At 31.5% G+C, this 27,651-nt stretch overlaps 1 protein-coding gene across 2 annotated transcripts; it reads left to right on the forward strand.

Moving 5' to 3' along the window:
* Positions 1–351: 351 nt before the first annotated feature.
* On the forward strand, positions 352–26,865 carry LOC126887621 (zinc finger protein 227-like). Of its 2 annotated transcripts, XM_050655224.1 has the most exons (3): positions 1,281–1,419; positions 11,508–11,683; positions 24,132–26,865. In XM_050655224.1, the coding sequence occupies exon 3, from the start codon at positions 24,155–24,157 to the stop codon at positions 25,598–25,600; it is 1,446 nt and encodes a 481-aa protein (XP_050511181.1). In that variant the 5' UTR covers positions 1,281–1,419; positions 11,508–11,683; positions 24,132–24,154; the 3' UTR covers positions 25,601–26,865. The 2 variants fall into 2 exon arrangements, with proteins under 2 accessions (XP_050511180.1, XP_050511181.1); XM_050655223.1 differs by lacking the exon at positions 11,508–11,683 and having other exon boundaries at positions 352–1,419.
* The last annotated feature ends 786 nt before the right edge of the window (positions 26,866–27,651 follow it).

Consider the following 27,651-nt stretch of genomic DNA (forward strand, 5'->3'; position numbering starts at 1 on the left):
ACCCTTGGGAAAAATTGAACAATTACAAAGAAATCTATATTTCGAAATACTATTTCTGCGAAACACAAATTAATTATTATCCTAAGGTACTTAGCTAGAGGAGAGAGAGCTTCCGTAACTTATTACAATTTACAATAATTATAGAATCTCAGAAAGTGCCATTTCATTATTCATTCATTTCCATCGTTGATATATTTCACAAACAGAAAACAGCTGATCGGCATGTATTCGTGAATCCGTGTCGTCAATGACATTTGCTATTGTGGAAAAATCAAATTCCCCTAGACTTGCATGAAAACTTGCAGAAAAAATGGCACCAAACCGTGACTGAAGGAGTTATATTCGCGGTCGGACGGACAGACTGCCTATTAGGTCACACCAAGTCGTTCAAATTCTCACCAACTTGTTCACACTTTTTCAAAATTGGTGAAAACAACAAATTATATTTTGTATCGTTGTATCAATATAAGCCAAAAAGAATAATTAGTGAATGTCACGCCACTATAATATATTTTATTATTGGTCTTTCAATGCTAAAATCAGGATAAAAAAAGGTATTTTATCCATGGTTTTAATCAATATAATTCTCACCATTACTTTGTGTTGTATTTGCAACCTTTTGTAAATCAAAAATAATTCCACCATATTAAGAATGTCAACAAAAGCCGGCCCTGCATGCAACCTTTCTCTCAGTGCAACTAAAATTTTATTGATACACGCCAGAAATGTGCGAGACTTTTCTCAGTGTACTCGCGTGTACACTTGCCAACTCGATACTAAAATTAAGTAAGTACATGCTAACAACAAAAGAATCGCCGTCCGTGTCGGTTCTTGTGAGAGATATGTATTCTTTGATTAAAGTATCCTGTAATAAAGGATCCTTTATTTGCCGGTGGCAATAACTGGGTAATATTTCGATTAACCTGATTTCGGACGTTAACCGTAACATATATACCAATAACGTATGTCGTAGATATATTAATATTATGTGACACATGACAGAAGCTCCAAACAAATGTGAAAAGCCCTATTGACAGTTCATTGCTATAATAATAATCCATATCTTGTTATTATTCTCTATATTATAATCCATATCTTCTTGTTATTTCTCTATGATCCATATAATATAAATAATCCATATATTTAAATAGTCCATAGTATTTGCTTAAAATTTATAAACAATTTTATATAACATGGAAATAAAACAAGAAACTAGTGAGAAAACCTGTAAAACAGAAATAGGTTTTGGCCCTTTGGATTTAGATGCTTTCAAAATCGAAATTAAGGAAGAACCCAAGAGAGAAAGTGTAGAGGAGACTGAGGCATTTGATTATGTAGACTCCAATGAATTTCTGGTAAACACTGAACAAGATGAATATAAATTTACATTTGAAGAAAAGCAAACAACAAGTGAAGAAAGTAAGTGATAACAAATTTATTATTATTTTTTACTTAGAAAACAACCCCATCAACCAGGAAGGTCTTTAGCGGGGTAACGAGAAATACAATATTAATAGGTGTGCAAAGTATGAAATTAGGTACAATATATCTTGCTTGCTAGAAATTGTTAAGGAATTGGAAAAGAGGTTTACAGTCGGTTTGAAGGTTAATAATGTCTTTCATATTGTTTGAATAACCAGATATGGATTGTTTGTAAGTGTCAGATTTATCACATTCTGTTAGCACATGTTTTATTGATATTGGCATATTACACTTTCTGCATTTTGGTGCTTGGTTATGGGTAATGAGATGCTCATGAGTAAGTTTATAGTGTCCTAACTGAAGATAAGATAGGATGAGTTGGTGCGATCTGTTGAATGAATGTGGATTCCATGGACCAGCATCTTCTTTTATCTCCCTTAATTTGCTTGTAGACATTTTCCATTGTTCATTCCATAAATTGAGGGTTATCGGTTTTAATAGGTAAGTTCCACTGGATTAATGACTCGAGTGTATTTATTATGTCTTCTGAGATAAGTTTGGGATGTCAGATTGGGCATCACTTACATAATTCTTGAAATTGGTCCAATAATTTGTTTATTAGCTTTTAGTCTAAGATCCGAATATAGGTCGACCTGCGCCCATCTGCTTTCCGGATGAAGCATTTTTTTATTAAATTTCATACATAGACAAATACGACTTGCATGGGTTGCCTATCAAAATCGTGTCATAGCTATCCTTAGGGGGAGGGCGTAGGGGTTGAAATCAATATTTCAATCACATTCTTTTTCAAAGTATGGTAATCCTTTCATCATATGGTAGACTTATTTTATTGTTAAATTAAATAAGCATATTCACAATAATCCATAGATTATTTAATAAAAAATATTGAAAAATAAGCCAACAGTGGCAAATTTTCTAAAAACGCATCATAAAAAAAGATTTTATTAACGTTTCGAAGCCCAAATCGAGTTTCGTTGTCAAAATACAAAATGCTACTAAAATAAACAAAAATGTTGTTGCTAAGTAAAAAATTCTTCTAATAATTTATTTAATCTGACTCATTTATATTGGCAATTCAGACGTATTATTATACATTTTAAAGTAGAAGACTTTAAAATGATATCGCCAATATTTATGAGTTGCGTTCCTGGGACGACTTTACTAAAAGATAGTTCATTCGATTACATGAAATCAATCCCAACTCAAGAATATCCGTCACAAAAAAATCATAGCATGTGATCTGTCTTTAAAAAGACAACCAAATGCAACGATGACAGTAAAATTCTCGCGTTAGAGATTCCATAGTAAATCACGAGGGAAAACCAGGAAAAAACCTCGTGATACTATCCCGACATCGTGTTTTTTATCACGAGTTCTTTTCCTGGTTTCCCTCGTGATTTACTATGGAATCTCTAACGCGAGAATTTTACTGTCATCGTTGCATTTGGTTGTCTTTTTAAAGACAGATCACATGCTATGATTTGTTTGTGACGGATATTCTTGAGTTGGGATTGATTTCATGTAATTGAATGAACTATCTTTTAGTAAAGTCGTCCCAGGAACGCAACTGATAAATATTGGCGATATCATTTTAAAGTCTTCTACTTTAAAATGTATAATATACGTCTGAATTGCCAATATAAATGAGTCAGATTAAATAAATTATTAGAAGAATTTTTTTACTTAGCAACAACAGTTTTGTTTATTTTAGTAGTATTTTGTATTTTGACAACAAAACCCGATTTGGCCTTCGAAACGTTAATAAAATCATTTTTTTGGTAAAATTTGGCTTATTTCCCATTAAAAATAGTTGATTATAAAAATGACACAAGGAAGTAGCTTCAGAATAACTAGGGAGATGTAAGTCAGTCTGATGGAATTAATGTTATGCAAACATCTATACCTCGTCCAATTTACTTACCGTTGCACGTCATCCACGCCATAGCCTGTGACACGATACCAACACGAAATATTTAGGCGGTGGGTGTGTTCTTTTTTAGAATCAAAACGATTCTAAAGGGGGGACACACCTACCGTCTAGATATTTCGTGTTGGTATCGTGTCACAGGCTATGGCGCGGATGACGTGCAACAGTAAGTAAATTGGACGAGGTATAGAAGTTCTAATAATGAAGCCTAACATTTTAAATGCCTGGTTATTCACATAATCAAAATGAGCGCAAAAATTTAGTTTGGAATTTAATTGAACACTTAGATCTCTTGTTGATACAGCCTTCAGTGCTTCTTCAGCTAATTTGTAATTATAAAAGGGGTTGTTAATTCTTCTACAGAAACTAATAAAGTGACATTTTCCAACATTAATGCTCATTTGGTTCCAATTGCACCAAGCCATAATTTTGTTAATATCACTATGTTATCATTTTTCAATACTGGCTGGACTGTGAAAATAGTATAGCATTCTGAAATAATGAAAATATAATGTGGGTATTAGCTCTACTTCAAATTTGATAAATCGGACTTTTTGAAGAATTTCTTGTTGTTTATACAGTGATGAGCGTGCTAAAAACCGGCAAAATAACGCAAAAGATGGAAAACATAATACATTGCATAACAAAAAGAGATGAAACTAGTGGAGGTGGAAATTATCATTATAAATGTATCAGAGAAGTATGACAACTGTCACTGTGACAGTAGAATTTTATAAAATACTCCTGTCACACACCTCTAAAGGTGGGAAACTATGTAATGTAATGTTAATTATTCAGATTAATAATTATTTAGACGTGTACAACAATAATTTCCATCTCCACTAGTTTCATCTCTTTTTGTTTCGCAATGTCTTATGTTTTCCATCTTTTGCGTTATTTTCCCGGCTATTAGCACGCTCATCACTGTATAGTGGACAGTATTTTATCTTAGTAAATTTAAAAATCTGGTACATTAGTAGGATATTGATAAATTAAACTTCATTGCAGGGATGCAGTGGCGGATCCAGCATCGTTCAGAGGGGGGGCCAATCTTTATACAGGGTGTTTGGTAAAGAATGGGTCATAGCTTAACCTCAGGTTCCTGAGGTTAAAATAGGCCGATTTAAGCTAACTTACCTTAGTACAAAGTTTATAATAACCGAGATACAGGGTGTCAAAGTTAAACTTTTTTTTATTTATTATTGAATATTTCCTGACCGGCATGAGATATCAACATGAAATTTGGTATGTGGCGGTTTTTTGGGACGAGAAAACTAAATTCCCTACCAAAAATTATGTGTTGCCCAGAGGGCGCCACATACGCCTTTTAGCACTCATTTAATATGTTCAATTTTTTTTATCCGTCACTCCGTATAATTTTGACATTAAAATTGTTATTCCCCTATTAGATTTACTTAAAGAGGTATACCTTTTTCATCTCCCTAAACTCAACCGTTTTCGAGCTAAACGCATTTTAAATCTGCGGTGCAACCTAACTTTTTAGCATAATATCATTGTAGTTACACCAGAAAAATAACTTAAAACCATAAAATTATTCAAAAATGTATCTCAAATTTCTTCAAATGGAAGCGATGCAATTACATAAATTTGAGAACTGGCACAATTATTATAGTTTTAAGTTATTTTTCGGGTGTAACTACAGGGTCAATCCATGTCAAGTGGTCCAATATAAATTAAGTTGGTTGCTTGACTATTTTTAATATTTTTTATTTTTCTACCTTTTAAACTTCAGTCTATAGAGACTACAGAATTCAATTTATTTTATTTTTAAAAAATTTAGTTTGCCGATGACGGCCATTTTTGTTAAAGCATGTCGATCATTTTCACGGAAAACATAGCTTCGCTCTTTAGCCAATATTTTTACTGAGGTTTGTCCTAGAACAATAAATCAAAAACCAAACTTTTTAGAAAAGTATACTCTAAAAAAATTTCCTGTAGCATTATTTAATTTCAAACTACCGTTAAGGCCTTAAATGAACCTCAAAGTCTGAAAAGGTAAACTGATAAAATTCCATTTTCAGCATTTTTTTAACAGCATAAGGCAAGCCGATAATAGTTTGTAATTTTTTTCTGCAAAAGACATACGTACATACTTTTAGTAAAAAAAAAACTTTGAGCTTTGAGACTCGAGTAAATTTTTTCAAAAAAAATCTAAAAATTTAATTTTTTGAAAAACCTCAAAGTTTGACCCCTTGTATATCTGATGGGCACGGATGAAAAAATTTGAAATTTCGCTGAATGTTAGCCCCTAGCAAGTAGAATAAGGAGTAAAAATTTGGAGTTGCAGACTTACCTCATATAGGAGTTGCAGGCCTGAAAATATGGTCAAAAATCAAAATTGTCAAAATTTGAGCGTTTGCAGGCAGAGTAATTAAAATTCAAATAAACTGTCTAATGAAATAAAAATTAATCTATTTTCACCAGATTTCACAATGAATACAAATTTATACAGGGTGGGCCAAAGAAAAGAGTTCACCTTGATATTTGGCAGTTATTATATTTTAAGGGAATGCCGAAACAGGTCGATTTTTATTTTTAAATTACAATTTTTTTATATATATTTTTTACGTTTCCATGACGTGTCATCGTCAGTGACGTCATCCATTTGGGCGTGATGACGTAATCGATGATTTTTTTAATGGGAATAGGGGTCGTATGTTATCTCATTTGAAAGAGTGTTCAATTCTCTGTTCAGTATCTAGTATAAACAATAATATAATTATTTATACGGGGTGGCCAAAAAATAATTTTTGAATTAAAGTAATTGACACAAAAAGAAGAATGTATGTAGTTTATTTAACTCAAAATACATTTTATTGCTGTCATAAAATAGAAAAAAATTATTATTTGGCAAGTAAACATTGCTTTTCGCTTAAATTAAATGTTCAAACTGTCAAGAGGTAGGTGAGAGGCTGTTTGTGATTTAATTTAAGCGAAAAGAAATGTTTAGTTGCCAAATAATAATTTTTTTCTATTTTATGACAGCAATAAAATGTATTTTTAGTTGCCACAAGACCCCTATTCCCATTTAAAAAAATCATCGATTACGTCATCACGCTCTGATGGATGACGTCACGTAGTACGAAATATATCCCAACAAGTTGCAATATAATACAAATAAAAATGGAGCTATTTCAGCATTTCCTTAAAATCTAATATGTAACTATTGCCAAATATCGAGGTGGACTCTTTTCTTTGGCTCACCCTGTATAAATTTGTATTCATTGTGAAATCTGGTGAAAATACATTCATTTTTATTTCATTAGACAGTTTATTTGAATTTTAATTACCCTGTCCGCAAACGCTCAAATTTTGACCATTTTGACTTTTGACCATTTTTTCAGGTGTGTAACTCCTACAGTTGAGTCCGCGAGTCTCTACCCGTGCGTCATTAATACCTGGCGAGATAAAACACATACTTTTTATCTAGCATCATTCTCTTCCACGCATGAAATTCATGACAAACCAGCTGCTGTTTGTTATTAAGTAAAAACACATGTTATTTTTATGAACCATCTAGACTCAGTGCATTGAAAAGAGATAGGTACAAAAAAAGATGATTCGGTATGTTTTCATATTTTAAGCACAATTTGTTTGACGTTTCTGCTTTGTTTACTGTTGTGGCTGTCAGTCAGTTGAATTTTTTGCGGTTTTTGTCGAATTTTTGCGTTTTGAAGTTTCTTTATATTACACAAACAGTTGTTTTCACAACTAATTTTATATTGGGCTTTGAAATTTTAAGGTAAATAATTATATTTTGGCAATTAATATTTAAAACATACAAAGCTAACGTCATTCACACAGTAAAGAAATGATTGTGTTTAGATTTCCGTCAAAGTGAATAAAATAACAAAAATAAAATATGTTATTGAATTTTTTTATAAATTGTTTATTTATTTATTAATCAATAATAATAAAATAATTTATTAAGCTACTTCAAATGTAGCTGTAATTCTGCACAAAAATTTTGAAGCAAAACTTACATTTGACATTCTATACAGGGTGCGCCAAACCTCTGGTCTTCTTTGATTACGGCTAAACTATGAGATATACAAAAAAATGTTGATAACAAAACTAATGTGTATCAAAGAGGTCTATAATTTAAAATTATTTTCAATTATACAGGGTGAGTCAGAATGACGGTATGAACCAAAGTTGTATTTTTTTAAATGGAACACCCTGTATATTAAATCATTTTTGAATATATTATTTAAAAATATGAAAAATTTGTATAAGGTCTTATAGGCCTAAAGTTAATAATTTTCGAAATATTTACATTTTTATTGAGAAAAATGGTAATATTTATAGGGTTGTGGATTATGTTTCCAAGGAAATAAAAATTTAGGTGAGAGGTCAAAGTTTTTAAAATATAGTGTTATTTTTAAATAATTTAATATTTTTTACTTTTAGCCATAAAATATACAGTGTGATCACTATTTGCAAATACAAAATTTTCTCATTTTTTTTAAACGGGACACCCTGTATATTAGTTTTGCGTTTGGTAGTAAATATTACAACCTTTCTTTTGGTATAAGGTTGTATGTACCTAGCATGTTTCGTTTTGTAGATATTTTAAAAAAACTATAGATTTTACGTTTTTGCGGATTTTTTATTTAAAAATTTTTTTGCAAAAAAAATAATTATAATCTGGTTTTAGAAACATACACTAAAATATAAAATATGAAAATAAAAACGTAATTAAAGATTAAAATAAATCGTATGCTAGTACAATTCAATTGAATTTAATAACTTTAAATTATTTTACAAAAAATATTTTACCATATTAATGAATACATAAATTAGTTACTAAATTAAATAAACAACCAAATTTTAAATCAATCGTAGTAATTCTTCTACCGCAGCAACTTTCCTATACCAAATTAATTGTTAGTTATATTGTATTTACGAGTAAGATCAGTTAATAACTTTTTAATTTACCTACATCTTGAGAACGTATAAAGTATGCTTTGAAACAAATGAACGTTATGGAAGTATATTAAGAAGTAAATAGTATCTATGTACCTACTCGTGTCACAAAATCTGGTAATAATTTCTAATGGTTTCGCCCAAAACAAATGTCATATCCAAAAAGGTTTCGGTTAAAAAATTAAAATTTAAAATAAAAAAAATTGTTACAAAAATTTCAACTACAAAAGTATTCCCAGTTTTTGTGACACCAGTAAATACTATTTATATTAATAAATAATTTGGATGATACATTTAACATTCATTTGTTTCAAAGCATACTTTATAATAATTTTTATATTCTCAAGATGTATGTAAGTAAATTTAAAAGGTAAATTAAAAGTTTAACTAAATACAATTTAACTAACAATTAATTTGGTACAGGAAAGTTGCTGTAGTAGAAAAATTACTACGGTTGATTTAAAATTTGGTTGTTTATTTAATTTAGTAACTAATTTATGCATTCATTAATATGGTAAAATATTTTTTGTAAAATAATTTAAAGTTATTAAATTCAATTGAATTGTACTAGCATACGATTTATTTTAATCTTTAATTACGTTTTTATCTTCGTATTTTATATTTTACTGTATGTTTCTAAAACCAGATTATAATTATTTTTTTTGCAAAAAATTTTTAAATAAAAAATCCGCAAACACGTAAAATCTATAGTTTTTTTTAAATATCTACAAAACGAAACATGCTAGGTACATACAACCTTATACCAAAAGAAAGGTTGTAATATTTACTACAAAACGCAAAAGTAATATACAGGGTGTCTCATTTAAAAAAAATGAGAAAATTTTGTATTTGCAAATAGTGATTACACTGTATATTTTATGGCTAAAAGTAAAAAATATTAAATTATTTAAAAATAACACTATATTTTAAAAACTTTGACCTATCACCCAAATTTTTATTTCCTTGGAAACATAATCCACAACCCTATAAATATTACCATTTTTCTCAATAAAAATGTAAATATTTCGAAAATTATTAACTTTAGACCTATAAGACCTTATACAGATTTTTCATATTTTTAAATAGTATATTCAAAAATGATTTAATATACATTTAAAAAAATAAAACTTTGGTTCATACCGTCGTTCTGACTCACCCTGTATAATTGAAAATAATTTTAAATTATAGACCTCTTTGATACACATTAGTTTTGTTATAAACATTTTTTTGTATATCTCATAGTTTACCCGTAATCAAAGAAGACCAGAGGTTTGGCGCACCCTGTATATTTGATAACGTCAAATTTTATAATAAAACCCGTAATCGGAACAGTAGCCACTTTCTGTCAGTTGTTGCGTGAAATAGATTTCCGACTTATTTCGTATGCTTTAAATGATGACGCACGGGTAAAGACTCGCGGACTCAACTGTATATGAGGTAAGTCTGCAACTCCAAATTTTTACTTCTTATTCTACTTGCTAGGGGCTAACATTCAGCCAAATTTCAAATTTTTTATCCGTGCCCATCAGGGATATAAGGGGTAAAACTTGGAGATTTTTCAAAAAATTACATTTTTGAGATTTTTTTGAAAAAATTTACTTAAGTCTCAAAGCTCAAACTTTTTTTATTTAAAGTATGTACGTATGTCTTTTCCAGAAAAAAAATTACAAACCATTATCGGCTTGCCTTATGCTGTTAAAACAATGCTGAAAATGGAATTTTATCAGTTTACCTTTTCAGACTTTGAGGTTCATTTAAGGCCTTAAGGGTAGTTTGAAATTAAATAATGCCACAGGCAATTTTTTTAGAGTATACTTTTCTAAAAAGTTTGGTTTTTGATTTATTGTTCTAGGACAAACCTCGGTAAAAATATTGGCTAAAGAGCAAAGCTAGGTTTTCCGTGAAAATGATCAACACGCTTTAACAAAAATTGGCCGTCATCGGCAAACTAAATTTTTTAAAAATAAAATGAATGCAATTTTGTACTCTCTATAGACTGAAGTTTAAAAGGTAGAAAAATAAAAAATATTAAAAATAGTCAAGCAACCACTTTTGGACCACTTTGCTTGGATTGACCCTACAATGATATTATGCTAAAAATGATGGTGTATCGCAGATTTAAAATGCGTTTATCTCGAAAACGGTTGAGTTTAGGGAGATGAAAGAAGTATACCTTTTTTAAGTAAAACTAATAGGAGAATAAAAATTTTAATGTCAAAATTATACAGAGTAAGGGATAAAAAAAATTGAACGTAATAAATGAGTGCTGAAAGGCGTATGTGGCGCCCTCTGGGCAACACATAATTTTTGGTAGGGAATTTAGTTTTCTCGGCCCAAAAAACCTCCACATACCAAATTTCATGTTGTTATCTCATACCTGTCAGGAAATATTCAATAATAAATAAAAAAAAGTTTAACTTTGACACCCTGTATCTCGGTTATTATAAACTTTGTACTAAGGTAAGTTAGCTTAAATCGGCCTATTTTAACCTCAGGAACCTGAGGTTAAGCTATGGCATATTCTTTACCAAACACCCTGTATATAATTAAAAAAAAAAAATAAATCACCTTATTTGAGAGAGATGCCGATCGCTCCTCCCTGGATCCGCCACTGCAAGGAGGGTGTAGTTACTTGTATAAAAAACATAATGACTATAGGTACTAAAAAAGATTTGTTAAGACATTCCATACAAGCAGAAGAAAATATTTGATTTATTAAAAAGTAAGTAATTACATGGGGCAAAAAAGCTTGCATTCTACTAAAGCCAAATAAGTGTATCCTCTTTAAAACATTGGCGGTGTTAGTAGACAAATAGACCTCATATTAAACCAAGAATTGGCTGCGTCGATTGTGTTGTAACGCACTGTGGCAAATGTTACAATGAATACAATTTTTTTTTAGGGAATTTTTACTACTAATTTAGTAAGCATATAAAGGTATTCGTGTAATTTTGAAAAAAAAATATGATCTCTATAATAATAGAAAAACATATTTAACCATAAAAAATGTGAAAACTCAAAGGGTTAATTCTGCCCTGCTTAGTAATAACGTCCGATCTACAATTTTCGTTTTTTCTTGGCAAGGTTATATTCCACTACTATTAGACATTTATCACCTTATGTTTTAGTCAGAAAGTCCTTTCTGCCACCTCAAATCGTACAAAACCATAAATTCGTTTGTCCTTTCTAGAGCTAACAGCTGTTGTGCTTAGAATAAACGTTCTACATGCTAACTACTTAGTTAAGTTGTCCTATCTGCATCAAATTGTGAAGATAGGACTTTTTGGTCATATTGAAATCATCCAACTGGTGAAATTAATGTGGACCTAGCGCTTATACGAAATATAATATGACTAGGAAGATAAGGTAAGTCATATGAATACTAAGGCGGTGCGAAAAAAGTCAAGTTGATAATTCCGTAAAGCTATAGTGCGGAAAAGTTGCGATTGGCAATTACAAGGAAAACAAAAATTATTCAAATCGGACTGTATCTTCCGATCCCGCAACGGGCCTAAAAATGAAATTATGAAAAAAATGAAATTTTACCTTTTTTTCAAACATTTTTATTTATCTTCCATGTACGTTTTATTTATGGCTATAGTAAAATTTATTTATAATTTGCATGGTTGAATAATAAAAAAAATAGTGTTACGCATATAACAAATATCTCCGATCCCGCAAGGCCAATCAAAATCTATAAAAAATTGAAATTTTTTATGATTTTGATGAATTAAAAAACATTTATAATCCTTGGGCCTACATATAAAATTATTATTCATGACCACACCGTCGAAACTTTTTGTACTTGTTATTTAGGTGGAGTTGGACAAATTTGGAGCTTGGCGCATTATGGTAGTGGGGCGTTTGTCTGTCAAGCTGTCACGAAGTTGTCAATTTTAGGCAAGAAAAAATTTATAACCACATTGGTCATTTTATTTTAATCAATAGATAATCATGTAAACAGCGAAAACAATTTTGTCGGACAAAAATATTGGGTCATATGACGCGTCGGACACGCTAAATATGTCAAATTGTGAAAAAATATGTGAAAATAATAAATTTATAACCACATGGCTAATTTTAACAGAATATACTATGAATTCTTTTTACAATAATGTGGTAACCTTGTCGGACAATTTTCACGGGGCTTATGCGGAATCGGATGCGCCGAAAATGTCAATTTCCTGGAATTTTTTTATTTAGAACCATTTTTCCGACAAAAATAGGAGGTTATAAGTAATTATGTATATTCTAAATAAAGAAATCTAAGTGTCCGACAAAACTATTATGGCAAATAGACAGTCGGACAAAAAATTTAATTTTTATTAGTAAACTATACTTTTAAACTATGCTGGGTTCGTGGGTTCGTGCATCCCTTATCTTCACAACCATTTTTCCGACAAAAGTAGTAGGTTACAAGTAATTATATTCTTAAACAAAAAATGTAATTGTCTGACAAAAATGTAGGGGAAAACTAACAGAAAACTTAATTCTTTTAGGTTATCGACATCCATTGTCAAAAGAATTTTTAAAACAGATTTTCTTGGTTACTTTTGAATCGATTTAGCTGAAAATTGGTACACACACAAAGTACAACATTTAAATGGGCGTGACGTAGAGTTGTACCCAAAATTTTCCGACAAGAGGGAAAATTTTGGAAAAATTTTGATCTGAAAATTTGTATACATACTTCTTGAACAACGACAAACATCGTTCTGTAGTTTTTTTCTCAAATTTTCAAAAAAAGTTTCCGACAAGAGGGAAAATCTTGAAAAAAAACTCTACGTCACGCCCTTATAAATGTCTTAAGGAGTATTTCAACAAATTTTCAGCTTGATCTATGTTGAGCTAACCGAGAAAAATTGTTTTTAGTTCGCTTTAGCCTTCCCTTAAACTATAAAGAATCTACATCGATTAACCTTCAATTTGAGCGTTTATAAGTTTAATTTCGTTGAATTTTTATTGCAAAAATAGCCTTAAGTGTTTTGTGAGTCGCGTCAGCCGGAGAGGGAATTCCCCCACCACCATGCCTGCCGTCGCTCGAAAAAACGTAAACTTTATATTTCATTTTTGGTAAGAAAAAGCTTGTCTTTTTAAAGGATAAGCTTTACTTAAAATTTTATGCCATTGAGTATAGAATGCCGCCAGTTTCGTTTCTTAATTGCTATAAACAAAGTGGCAGCGATTTAAAAAAAAGTGGCTATCTCAGCCCCTATTTATAAAGAAAATTTAACAGCATTTTTTAAGCAATTAAAAAGGGTTATAAATTTTTTTTTGCATTGTTTTTCAATTCTAGATCAAAATATATGTCTTCAAAAAGAGAATGCAACTTCAATTAGATCTCTGCGATTTTTTTTCAAAAAGTTATGGCCCTTTGCATTTTTCGTCTTGGGATAAATAAATTATCAGATTTCAGCAACAAATTAACCGATTGATTTCCACAAACTCTCATTCGCTGGATTAGGGAAAGGGCTTACTTTTTATACCATACAAATTAATAAATAAGCGTTTTTGCAATAAATATTGCAAAAACAAACGAATTACTTTTTTTTTTAATTGTACCAAAAAGTCCCATTATTTTTGTCCGACAAGTGATCCAATATGCATTACACATGTAAAAAAACAGTACAAAATAAAAATGACATCTGTGGTAATAAATAAAAAAATTACAGGAAATTGACATCTTCGGCGCATCCGACTGCGCAGACCTATGCCCCGTGAAAATTGTCTGACAAGGTTACCACATTATTGTAAAAAAGGTTTTATGGTAGATTCTGTTAAAATTAGCCATGTGGTAATAAATTTATTATTTTTATACATTTGACATATTTAGCGTGTCTGACGCGTGATATGGCCCAATATTTTTGTCCGACAAAATTGTTTTCGCTGTTTATATGAGAAAAACCACTGATTAAAATAAAATGACCAAACCAATGTGGTTATAAATTTTTGTCTTGCATAAAATTGACAACTTCGTGACAGCTTGACAGACAAATGCCCCACTACCATAATGCGTCAAGCTCCAGATTTGTCCGACTCCACCCAAATAACAAGTACAAAATGTTTCGACGGTGTGGTCACAAATAATAATTTTATATGTGGCCCAAGGACTATTAGTTTTCTAATTTTTCTGTAAAATTGTGCAGCTCTTCACCTATTTAGATATTGTATTATTATGTTTATTGTTGTCATGTAACGACACACACATTAGCTTTTATATTTTATTAAGTATTATTCAGTATCTCTTTACAACGTGTTCATCTTCTAACCTATCTATGTTCTAACCTAACCTAGTCAACCTGTTGACAGCTGATCTGTATGAGATCCCTGCCTTCACGCCTAGTGTTGCCAACCAACCTAAGCTATATCATACATCTCCCTTTTTACTCCCTAAATCTAGAAGGCTTGATTATTCTCCTACCTGATCTAGTTTGAAGTGGAATATCATTTTCACTACTATCACTTGAACTGTTAATATTATTATGGAAATTGTTATCAAGTTTGTCTGGTGATGTATTAGATATATTTTTAGAAGATTGATTAGAAGGTTCTCTAGCAGGTAATTCTAAACTAGGATGAAATTCAGTATGAGTATTAAAAGGATGTGGAGAAGATTTTATAAATGATGAGTTTCTTCTATATACGTTATTTTCAAAATCCTTTACAATATAGGACCTGGGACTCTCATGTGTGTCTACAATTTCTGCAGGCACCCAGACCCTGTCTTTCTTAAGCATTACACTTTGTCTCTTATAAAACCCATCTCTTTCCTTTGCCTGTCTATCATGATAATATTTCCTCTCTGCCCTCTTTTTTCTTATTTCATTTTTTTCCACTGTAGGTTTCTCTTCTAAAATTTTACTGCATACTGGTAATGTTGTTCTTAACAGTCTATTATTCAACAATTCTGATGGAGAAATATTTAGTCCTGATAACGGCGAGGTCCTATATTCTAAGAGTGCCAGCTGCACATCATTACCAGAGTCATTACATTTTTTTAATATGCCCTTACAGATTCCTACAGCTCGTTCGGCCAGTCCATTGGACCTTGGATATAACGGACTAGAGGTGATTAGGTTTATATTCCAACTTTCACAAAATTTTCTAAACTCACAGCTGCCAAATGGCATATTATCTGCAACAAGACTGCTAGGAATGCCATGAGTTGAGAACAGATTTCTGAGTTTATCACTTACTTCCTTGGCTGTTTTACATTCCAATGGAATTAATTCAAGCCAATTGCTGTAGTAGTCGACAACAGTTAAATAATCATGGCCTGCATAGTTAAATATATCTGCAGCTACTTTTGCAAACGGTATGTCTGGTCTTTCATGTTGCATTAATGGTTCTTTTTGTATGTTGCGACTATATTTTAGGCAAGTTTTGCATTTAGAAACAAATTGTTCTACATCAGAAGCTAGCTGCGGCCAATAAAATATTTTTCTAGCTCTAGATTTGGTCTTTTCTATACCAAAATGTCCTACATGTAATTTTGTTAACATTAGAGATCTTAACTTAAATGGTACAACCAGTTTAAAATTATTATATAGAAGATTACCAGATACATGCAAGTTATTCCTGATTTTGTAATACACTCCAAGTTCTGGACTTATTTTCACCTTTTCTGGCCATCCATTCTCACAATAAGCTATTACTTGCTTTAAATTTACGTCTTCACCTGTTGCATCTTTTAGTTCACTCATCCTCGCTTGGGAAATAGGTAGTTCAATTTCTACGGAGTGAACAATGTCTAACATGTCTGGATCGTCTTTTACTTTATTTTTAACGAAAAACCTGGAAAGTAAATCTGCTATGTACATAATATATTTTCCAGGCAAGTAGGTTATTATGTAGTTATATTTAAGCAATTTTAATTTTAGTCTTTGTAATCTATTGGTAAGTTTACAAATATCTTTTATGTCTATGCTTACAAGTGGCTTATGGTCACTTTTTACACAAATTCTATTACCATATATAAAATGATGAAACTTGCTTAGACAAAAGTATATTGCAAGATATTCTTTCTCTATCTGTGCCCACTTTATCTCTGTTTCTGTTAAGCTACGAGAACAGAATGCTACTGGTTTTCCATTCTGCAACAAACATCCACCAATACCATTTTGACTAGCATCGGTTTGAACCTCTATGGGTAAATTTTTATCAAAGATCTGTAAAGTAGGTATTTTAGCTATTAAGTTTTTTATTTTTGACAAACACTCTGTATGATCATCAGTCCATAACCATTGAACATTATTTTTTATTAGATTTCTTAGCGGTGTAAGAATATCTGAAAGATTAGGCAGATACTTAGTTAAATAATTTATCATTCCTAAAATTTTTAAGAGTTCATTTTTATTTTTAGGTTCCTCAAGCTGTACTATGGCCTGAACATATTCTGGGTCTGGTTTAACTTCACTTTCAGAAAATATTTGGCCTACATAACTAACCTCTTTTACTTTGAATTGTACTTTTTTATCATTAAATTTTATGCCATTCTGTCTAGCTCTTTCTATTACTTCAGCAAGAATCTTATCATGTTCTGCTTCATTTTCACCTGGAATAATAAAATCATCAAAATAGATACCTACAGGCAAGTCCCCAAATATCTTTTGATTCACTCTTTGGAAGACTTCTGGGCTGACATTTAACCCAAATGGAAGTCTTTTAAAGGCATATTTCCCAAATGGTGTTATAAATGTACAATATTTTGTACTCTCTCGATCCAACGGAATATGGTAAAATCCTTCCTTTAAATCTAAAACAGTGAAGACTTTCTTTCCCCTTAACTTTGACCCTAACTCTTCTACGGTAGGTATAGGGAATTGATCAGAACAAACATATTTATTTAGGTGTAAAGGATCTAAACACAACCTTAACTTACCATAATTTTTTTCTACAATTACTAGATTATTAACCCATTCTGTCGGTTCATCCATTTTAACTATTATATCCCTATTTTCAAGGTCATCAAGGGCTAATTTTAGTTTTGGTTTTATTGTCTCTGGTACCCTTCTACAAGGACTTACTACCGGATTAGCGTTATTTTTTAAAATAATCTTATATTTGAAGGGTACTTTACCAGTGCCTCCAAAAATATCTTTGTTATGAGTTATAAACTTACTGCATTCACTTTGATTATCATTATTTATCTCATCTACCTTTTTTATCAAACCTAACTTTACACATGCATTAAGGCCTAAAATTGGCATACTGTCGACATCGACCAAAACAAACTTGATATCATAGAATTTACCTTTTATTAAGCATTTTAATATTACTTGACCTATGGTATTTAATTTGTTGTTACCATATGTTATTAAGGGAGATTCATTTTTTGTTATTTTTGCAATATCATTTACATTTAAACCCTCAAATTTTTTTAAAGGCAAGCAGTTACAATTTGCACCAGTGTCTAATTTAAAACTAATAGTTTTATCATTGATAACAACTCTAGTTGTCCACAAGTTGGCTTGATTATTTTTACAATTTATATTATCTAATAGTAAAATACTGTCTATATATGGTTTATCACCTACAGTTGTGTCATAACTATCATGTGTAACATCGTAGACTTTTTGATTAGTACTAGCAGACCTGGAGTAGGTTGCTCCTGCATTAGTTAAATTAGAAAACTTGCATCCTACCTGGAAATGATTTGGTCTATTACATCTTTTGCATGTTTTACCATAAGCTGGGCAGCTTCTTGGACCATGTCGTCTCCCACATTTGAAACAATTGTACTCTTGATTGTTAGATATATTACCATTATCTGCACCTGCATTCCTTATATTACCATCTTTAAAGCTATTATTTCCTCTACTTCTTAAACTGTTAACTTCCATTTCTTTTCTAAGGTCCTTCAGTTGAAACTTACTTGCTTCCGCTGTTCTACAGTGAGTCTCGGCTTGAGTCAACGTCAAATTTGGAACTCTTAATAATCTCTCTTGCATTGTCTGGTCTCTAATACCACTAACTATTTTATCTCGGACTAGTGAATCTTCTAGTGTTCCAAAATTACACAGCTTTGCTAACATTTTAATATCTGTCAGGAACCTATCAAATTCTTCGTCTTCACCTTGACTTCTGTTAAAAAACTTATATCTGTCATATGTTTCGTTCCGAAGTGGCTTGCAATACTCCTCAAACGCCTGTATTACTTTATTATAATTTTTTCCATCGTCACCAACAAATTTTAATGTCCTGAAAATGTCTTGAGCTTCTTCACCAGCTAAATTCAAGAAAATTGCAATTTTTGTTTCATTATCTTTATTGCACAAGCCAGTTGCCGTTAAATAAATAGAAAAACTATTAATAAATTTCTCGTAATTTTGACTGGTATGCTGGTCGAACACAATGCTTTTTGGGGCCTTGGCAGACTCCATTTTATAGGTCTCTTACAACTGGATTTTTATTTGGGGTTCTTATAAACCTGACACCATGTATTATTATGTTTATTGTTGTCATGTAACGACACACACATTAGCTTTTATATTTTATTAAGTATTATTCAGTATCTCTTTATGGACCAAGAGCTAGCAACGTCGGGAAAACAGTGATTTTAAGACACTTGGTTTTTTAATATATTATTCCCTATGCTTCCTTGAACACCTTACCGCCCATCTGGCTACTGAGACAGGTTGCGTTCATTACTGCGCAGCGCACCTGTATAGGTAAATATATCGAATTTAAAATTATTTTAAGACGAAACAATTTTTTGCCATTACTTTTTAAACATTATTAGAAATATGAATTATAATTGCCAGGCATTTCTGTGGTTGCTAAATATGCGCCAGACGCTATTTTTTATAAATAATAATTGAAAAATTTAAGTCATTTTTGTATGTCTGAAATTTTAATATGATATTATTTACACATAAATAAATGCAAAATTAATTTGCCAGGCATTAATTCGGTTGCATTCATCAGCCAGATGGATTTAAAATCATAAAAATAATGTGTATTTTCAGCAAAACGATCGCTGCTTGGGTTAAGAAACTAGACAAACAAAAGATACGACAATTTCGGGGGTGAATGTTGTCCGCACATGTTATTAAGATGGTCAGTCACAGTCGCAATAAATTCACAGTTTGTTAACGATTCTTGTCGAGTTTCTATTTAGTGAAAAGTAATTGTGATACAATATAATGGCAAATAAAATACAATGTGTGTTTTGCAAGGAAAAAAACGAGAATATAATAACTTTTGTGGATGAAAAACTGTTAAAGTGTAAGTTTTGAGTGCGCGTATGAAATACAATTTAAAATATAATAATGTACAGTTACCATTTAGCAACCACAGAAATGTCTGGCAATTATAATTCATGTTTCTAATAATGTTTGAGAAGTAATGACAAAAAATTTTTTGTCTTAAACTAATTTCAAATATATTTACCTGAATCTTTTGTTTGTCTTATTTCTTAACACAGCCAGCGTACGTTTTGATGAAAATATATATCATTTTAAACGATTTTAAATCCATCTGGCTGATTACTGCAACCGAGTTAATGTCTGGCAAATTAATTTTGCATTTATTTATGTGTTAATAATATAATATTAAAACTACAGACATACTAAAATGATTTACATTTTTCTATTATTATTTATAATAAATAACGTCTGGCGCACATTTAGCAACCACAGAAATGTCTGGCAATTATAATTCATGTTTCTAATAATGTTTGAGAAGTAATGACAAAAAAAATTTTTGTCTTAACCTAATTTCAAATATATTTACCTGAATCTTTTGTTTGTCTTATTTCTTAACACAGCCAGCGTACGTTTTGATGAAAATATATATCATTTTAAATGATTTTAAATCCATCTGGCTGATTACTGCAACCGAGTTAATGTCTGGCAAATTAATTTTGCATTTATTTATGTGTAAATAACATAATATTAAAATTTCAGACATACTAAAATGATTTAAATTTTTCATTTATTATTTATAAAAAATAGCGTCTGGCGCATATTGAGCAACCACAGAAATGCCTGGCAGTTATAATTTATATTTCTAATAATGTTTAAAAAGTAATGGCAAAAAAATTTTTCGTCTTAAAATAATTTTAAATTCGATATATTTACCTGTACAGGTGCGCTGCGCAGTAATGAACGCAACCTGTCTCAGTAGCCAGATGGCCGGGAAGGTGTTCGAGGATTCATAGGGAATAATATATTAAAGAATCAGCTGTCTTAAAATACTTTCTCGAAAACGTTGAGAGCCATTTAGACTATAGCATCTGGCACGTATTTAGCAACCACAGAAATGTCTGGCAATTATAATTCATATTTCTAATAATGTTTAAAAAGTAGTGGCAAAAAAATTTTTCGTCTTAAAATAATTTTAAATTCGATATATTTACCTGCACAGGGGCGCTGCGCAGTAATGAACGCAACCTGTCTCAGTAGCCAGATGGCCGGTAAGGTGTTCTAGGATGCATAGGGAATATTATATTAAAGAATCAGCCGTCTTAAAATAGTTGCTCGAAAACGTTGCTAGCTCTTAGACCATTACAACGTGTTCATCTTCTAACCTATCTATGTTCTAACCTAACCTAGTCAACCTGTTGACAGCTGATCTGTATGAGATCCCTGCCTTCACGCCTAGTGTTGCCAACCAACCTAAGCTATATCATACAGATATTGTATGACAACATTTAAACAACCCAGAACTCACCACGAGGAAGTGGCTGCACTTCCAGCTCCACCCACACCCTTACCTCCAATCAACCAATGAGTGTGTGTGTTTTTTTACACTATTTACATATGTACACTTCTTTTTCATCTGTTTGTGTCTAACTTTTAAACGCCAACTTTGTATTGTGATTTTGTGGTAAAATCTAGCAGAATGGACCTTGCTTGATATTAGAAGTGTCACCGTGATGAATACATCACTTGATAAATTAGATAGTGCTTTCGTGACCAACTGTACGTACCGCTCGACAGTTTGTGTAGCAGGGATAGTTTTGTATATTCCAGTCTTGTATGTCGCCGTATGTAATGCAGGAACTTATATCCTCATTTGAAACTCTTCAAAGGAGTGATGGAGAAGATAGTTTTGCAACTGTGAGTGGTGAATATTCCAGTCTATTACTTCAGTGTAGTCCTGTGCTCCAAAATTTTCAGTAGGAGGGATGAAATTTCTAATACTTTTACCCTTGGCTTTAGTCTGCCTGGCTTTTAACACTCCCTTAGCCCTAGGGCTCTAATGTGTTTCTTTTCGTCAAATATCATTGCTTTCAGTAGCTTTCTTTCAATGATAGGAAACACCACTTTCTCAGATAAATATCGAGTCGTTACAAATGCTCTTCCTGAGAACATCCTGATAGCAATGATATTTGACGAAAGGAAATTCATTAGAGAGCTAGGGCTAAGGGAGTGTTAAAAGTCAGGCAGACTAAAGCCAAGGGTAAAAGTATTAGAAAGTTCATTCCTCTACTTCTAATTTTGAAGCACAGGACTGCACTGAAATAATAGACTAGAATGTTGCAGAGCTATCTTCTCCACCACTTCCTCGAAGAGTTTCAAGTGAAGATATACAGAAGATATAAGTTCCTGCATTACATCAGGCGACATGTCAGACTGGAATGTATCCCTGACACATGCAAGCTGTCGAGGGGTGCGTACAGTTGTTCACGGAAGCATCGTCTCAGTCTAATAGTCTAATGTATGTGGGTCCCAATCAAGTGATTTATTCGGTACATTCCATGTCAAATCACTCAGGCAAAAACTTTTGGATCTCCTATTTTTCTGAAACTTGGTGTATAGTTTCTGCGGGACGTAAAAATAAGATATTTAAGGTCAAAAGTCTTCTTTTTTTTTTAATGTTGTTTTATGCGATTTTACAGTGACTTGGTGTTTATTTAAACAAATTTGCATTTTCTATCGTAAAGTATCAATGGAAAAAATTATATTTTATTAGAGGGGACTCAAAAATGTCATTATATGGCATTATAACAAGTTATTTTGATTCAAAATAAGTTTTTGATCAAATTTTATAGTGTAGAAAACGTAAAAATACCGTTTTTTACATTTTCCTCCATTCCCAAAATACATCATAATCGATTTGCCCCCAGATAGCAAAAACATAGGACTTTAAGTGGTTAGAAGGATTTGAATTATATTACAATACCAGAAAAGTTACATGCAATAATATCAGACTCAAAAGTATATTAGTCCAGTCGGGATAGCATTTGACCTTGCATGCCGAGCTGCCCAAAATTTTATTTTTCTAATCTTTAGGGGGTCAATAGTAGCCTAAATTTAAAATCGCGAATGAATTCCTCCGTTACGTTAGCCGCCATCTTGATTTTAAAGGAGAACCGTTTTTCCTCAATATATCCGCCATTTTGAACTTTTCGACAAAAATGGTAGCAACTGAAATTGTTCCAAATAAATCGTATTTACAATTATTACAATTTCTTTTTAACAATTTTTGTCGTGAGGTCGATATTTTCCGAGTTAATTGTACTTACACAGTAGACGCCTATATTTTTTTAAACGCTTTTATTTAGTTCAATAGTTTGCATCAAATCTTTAGACGTTAATTTGACTGCCTTTTCTCCAATGCAAATGAATGAAAATTTGCAGACATATGCATTCGCGAGAACAATATACGAATAGTCAATAAAAAAAATTTTTATGTTTTTAATTGTTTAAATAAAAAATAAACGATTTTAATGGAAAATGCTTTTCTCTTGTTTTTTACAATGTAAAAACTTGAAACTTCTACGGATTGTAGCTAATGATATGAACTATACATAATTTCACTTTTGACGTTAATTGTTTACGTTTTGCTTCATAAATAAACAAAAAAGTTTCAAATTTTTTGCCGATTCCGACTACTATTCATGTTAGTACATCATATATTTTATACATATCTTAATAAACATGACGATATATTTTAATGTTTGAAAAGTGTAAGACTAAAAAGTAAAAAATAAAAAAATATAAAAATTAAAATAATTATAAAACTAAAAAGCAAAAAATAAAAAAAATTGAAAAAATCTAACATTCGTTAAAGAAAAGCGTGGGGCGAAAACCGTTTATTCGATGAAGACGCACCACGCTTTTCTTTAACGAATGTGTTAGATTTTTTCAATTTTTTTTATTTGTAGCTTTTTAGTTGATTTTTTATATTTTTAATTTTAGTCACTAGTAACTAAAGAAAAGTGTTCGTTAAAAAAAAATTTTATTAACTATAATATTGCTTGTAACTTTTTTGTATTGTAATATAATTCAAATCCTTCTAACCACTTAAAGTCCTATGTTTTGTCTCTCTGGGGGCAAATTATCAGCCAAATCGATTATGATGTATTTTGGGAATGAAGGAAAATGTAAAACTTAATGTTAAACTGTATTTTAACGTTTTCTACACTATAAAATTTGATTAAAAACTTGTTTTGAATGAAAATAGCTTGTTATAATGCCACATAATGACATTTTTGAGCCCCTTCTATTAAAATATTATGTTTTCCGTTGATACTTTACGATAGAAATGCAAATTTGTTTAAATAAATACCAAATCACTATAAAATCGCTTAAAATACCATTTTGAGAAAAACAGAAGAAGAAAAAGAAGACAATTCGACCTTAAACGTTTTATTTCTACATCCCGCAGATGCTATATACCAATTTTCAGACAAATCGGAGATCCAAAATTGAGTGATTTGAAATGGAATCACCCATTCATTACAGTTATTACATGGTAGTTTTGGGAATTGGTATTAACCAAAAATAATTTACGTTTATTATATTCCTATCTTTCCGCAATATTTTTTCCGTTAAAGTAAAATGTTTATAGTTCTTTTGTATTTTAGATTGTCCCCAGGTGGAGAATAACATGAAAATTGAGGAGACGTTACATTCATCTCATAAAGAAAAATGTACAGGTCAACAACCAGAAGGAAAAAATTTAAATAAAGTTATGAAAGTTGGGACTGAGAAGAGATCTTTCAAATGTGAAATTTGTTGTAAGCAGTTTAACCGTGCACATAGTTTAAAAATACATTTGAGAGTGCACACTGGAGAAAAACCATACAAGTGTAAAATTTGTTGTAAGCAGTTTAACCATGAACAGAGTTTAAAAATACATTTGAGAGTACACACTGGAGAAAAACCGTACAAGTGTGAAACTTGTTTGAAGCAATTTAGTCAAGCAAGTAATTTAAAACTACATTTGAGAGTGCACACTGGAGAAACACCACACAAGTGTGAAATTTGTTTTAAGCAATTTAGTCAAGGAGTTAATTTAAAACAGCATTTGAGAGTGCACACTGGAGAAAAACCATACAAGTGTGAAATTTGTTTTAAGCAGTTTAATCGTGAACATAGTTTAAAAATACATTTGAAAGTACACATTGGAGAAACACCACACAAGTGTGAAATTTGTTTTAAGCAATTTAGTCAAGCAAGTAATTTAAAACTACATTTGAGAGTGCACACTGGAGAAACACCACACAAGTGTGAAATTTGTTTTAAGCTATTTAGTCAAGGAGTTAATTTAAAACGGCATTTGAGAGTGCACACTGGAGAAGAACCATACAAGTGTGAAATTTGTTTTAAGCAGTTTAGTGAAGCATGTAATTTGAAAAAACATTTGAGAGTGCACACTGGAGAAACACCTTACAAGTGTGAAATCTGTTCTAAGCAATTTAACAGAGCAGGTAATTTAAAAACACATTTGAAAGTGCACACTGGAGAAACACCTTACAAGTGTGAAATTTGTTTTAAGCAATTTAGTCAAGGAGTTAGTTTAAAACGGCATTTGAGAGGGCACACTGGAGAAAAACCATACAAATGTGAAATTTGTTTTAAGCAGTTTAATCGTGAACATAGTTTAAAAAGACATTTGAGAGTACACACTGGAGAAAAACCGTACAAGTGTGAAACTTGTTTGAAGCAATTTAGTCAAGCAAGTCATTTAAAACTACATTTGAGAGTGCACGCTGGAGAAAAACCGTACAAGTGTAAAATTTGTTGTAAGCAGTTTAACAATGAACAGAGTTTAAAAAGACATTTGAGAGTACACACTGGAGAAAAACCGTACAAGTGTGAAATTTGTTTTAAGCAATTTAGTCAAGCAAGTTATATAAAACTACATTTGAGAGTGCACACTGGAGAAACACCACACAAGTGTGAAATTTGTTTTAAGCAATTTAGTCGAGGAGGTAATTTAAAACGGCATTTGAGAGTGCATACTGCAGAAAAACCATACAAGTGTGAAATTTGTTTTAAGCAGTTTAATCGTGAACATAATTTAAAAATACATTTGAAAGTACACACTTAAGAAGACCTTTACAAATGTGAAATTTGTTTTAAACAGTTTAGTGAAGCATGTAATTTGAAAACACATTTGAAAGTGCACACTGGTGAAACACCTTACAAGTGTGAAATCTGTTCTAAGCAATTTAGTCAAACAGTTAATTTAAAACGACATTTAGAGTGCACACTGGAGAAAAACCATACAAGTGTGAAATTTGTTTTAAGCAGTTTAATCGTGAACATAGTTTAAAAATACATTTGAGAGTACACACTGGAGAAGACCTTCACAAGTGTGAAATTTGTTTTAAACAGTTTAGTGAAGCATGTAATTTGAAAACACGTTTGAGAGTGCACACTGGAGAAACACCTTAAAGTGTGAAATCTGTTTTAAGCAATTTAGTCAAGCAGGTAACTTAAAACACATCTGACAGTGCACACTGGAGACACACCACAGTAGTGTGAAATTTGTTTTAAGCAGTTTATTACATTAAGTATGTCGAATGTACCGGGTGTCCCAATAATGGCCCTCGGCCATCTCATGAACCGCTTATAGTACAGCTTTGAGAAAAAAAAATTATAACAAAGTTGCCTCGAGAAAAGTCTGAATATTATTTTCATAATTGTAGGTTTACCGCTAGAGGGCATAATTGAATATCAAAAATTAAAATTTTACAAAATTCGCCTTATGAAAGGGCACGGGATATCCGATCATCTTGTTCTTCATAAAATTCTACTCATTTTGATTTCACAAGTTTAAGTCTCTCTTTGCAAATAAGAGGTAGGGGTGAGTGGGAACCTTGTATTCAAAAATGGCTGTCGGTCTGGTTCTGCTAAATCGAATTTCACAAACTTGGTCTAGTTGAAATCAACTCGTTTTCGTCAGTGTAAGAGTTATAATTTCTAAACAGCCTAATAAGTACTATGCCAGCTAGGAGGCGCTGTTTAATTTTTTTCAGATATCTAGTTGTTTATGCCCTCTTAATTCCTTTATTTTTGCCTTTTTTATTACGTGGCAACGTGGTAGTTTTATACCAATATATCCACATATCATCATACGATAAACCTCAGTCGCCAAACAGCCGTCGCAAGGCACATTCTCCCAAGAAAAAGGTTCGTAAAATCGTTCGTCTTCAAACACCACGGCCGAGTCATAGGGTGAGACAATCCCTTAGCGTGCATCGTAATCTCTTCAAAGTGGTCGTGTTTAGACAGTTCAAAGTGTAACGGACTTATCTTATATTTTACTGTTTAATTTTAGTGTCTTGGAGATAATAAAGTCAATATCTCTCACACGTTGTAATCACTTAACCAGCATCTTATCGAAGTTATTTATCGCGTTAACTCAGTCAAATTCAAGGTTTTCGATCCGTTTGCCATGGTCCTATCGAGTCAGAATAAGTGTTCAACGTGAAAGAAGAAAAGGACTTTTCGAACGGGCCTTTCAAGTGCATACAAACAGTATAGAACTGTGCGACTGTATATATTCCCTATTTTAACGTTGCGAGTTGCGAGCGGCTAGCGACTTGAGCCATCTGGCTAGACATCTGGGTGTTTATAGTTTAAGCATCATATCGTATCTCCAAAAGTCGAGCGTGAATAAAGACTGTGAGTACCTGTTGTTTGTGGTTTTGAGGACAAGTGATGACAGCATCTGAAAACGAGGGTGAGAAATATAGTTCCTTTATCCTTAAATTTATTACCATAATTTATGACATCTATTGCGTGTTTTTGTTTGTATAGTCAACGAAGGGATTTGAATGAACGTTTGGTGGGCAATTTTGTATAAATTGCAAACATTTCATTTATGAATAATTTGCGGATTTATTTTGAATAAATTATATTGTCATTTTGTCGAATAATCATTTTTGCGGGTTATTTTGAACAAATTACATTTAGCATCTCGTTTATTAATAATTTGCGGATTTATTTTGAATAAATTATATTGTCATTTTGTCGAATAATCATTTTTGCCGGTTTATCTTGAACAAATCACATTAACATTTCAGTCATTAATCATTTGCGGATTTATTTTGAATAAATTACATTGTCATTTTATTAAATGATCATTTTGGGTTT

Source organism: Diabrotica virgifera, chromosome 7, assembly GCF_917563875.1.
Source record: "Diabrotica virgifera virgifera chromosome 7, PGI_DIABVI_V3a".
NCBI classification, from domain to species: Eukaryota; Metazoa; Arthropoda; class Insecta; order Coleoptera; family Chrysomelidae; genus Diabrotica; species Diabrotica virgifera.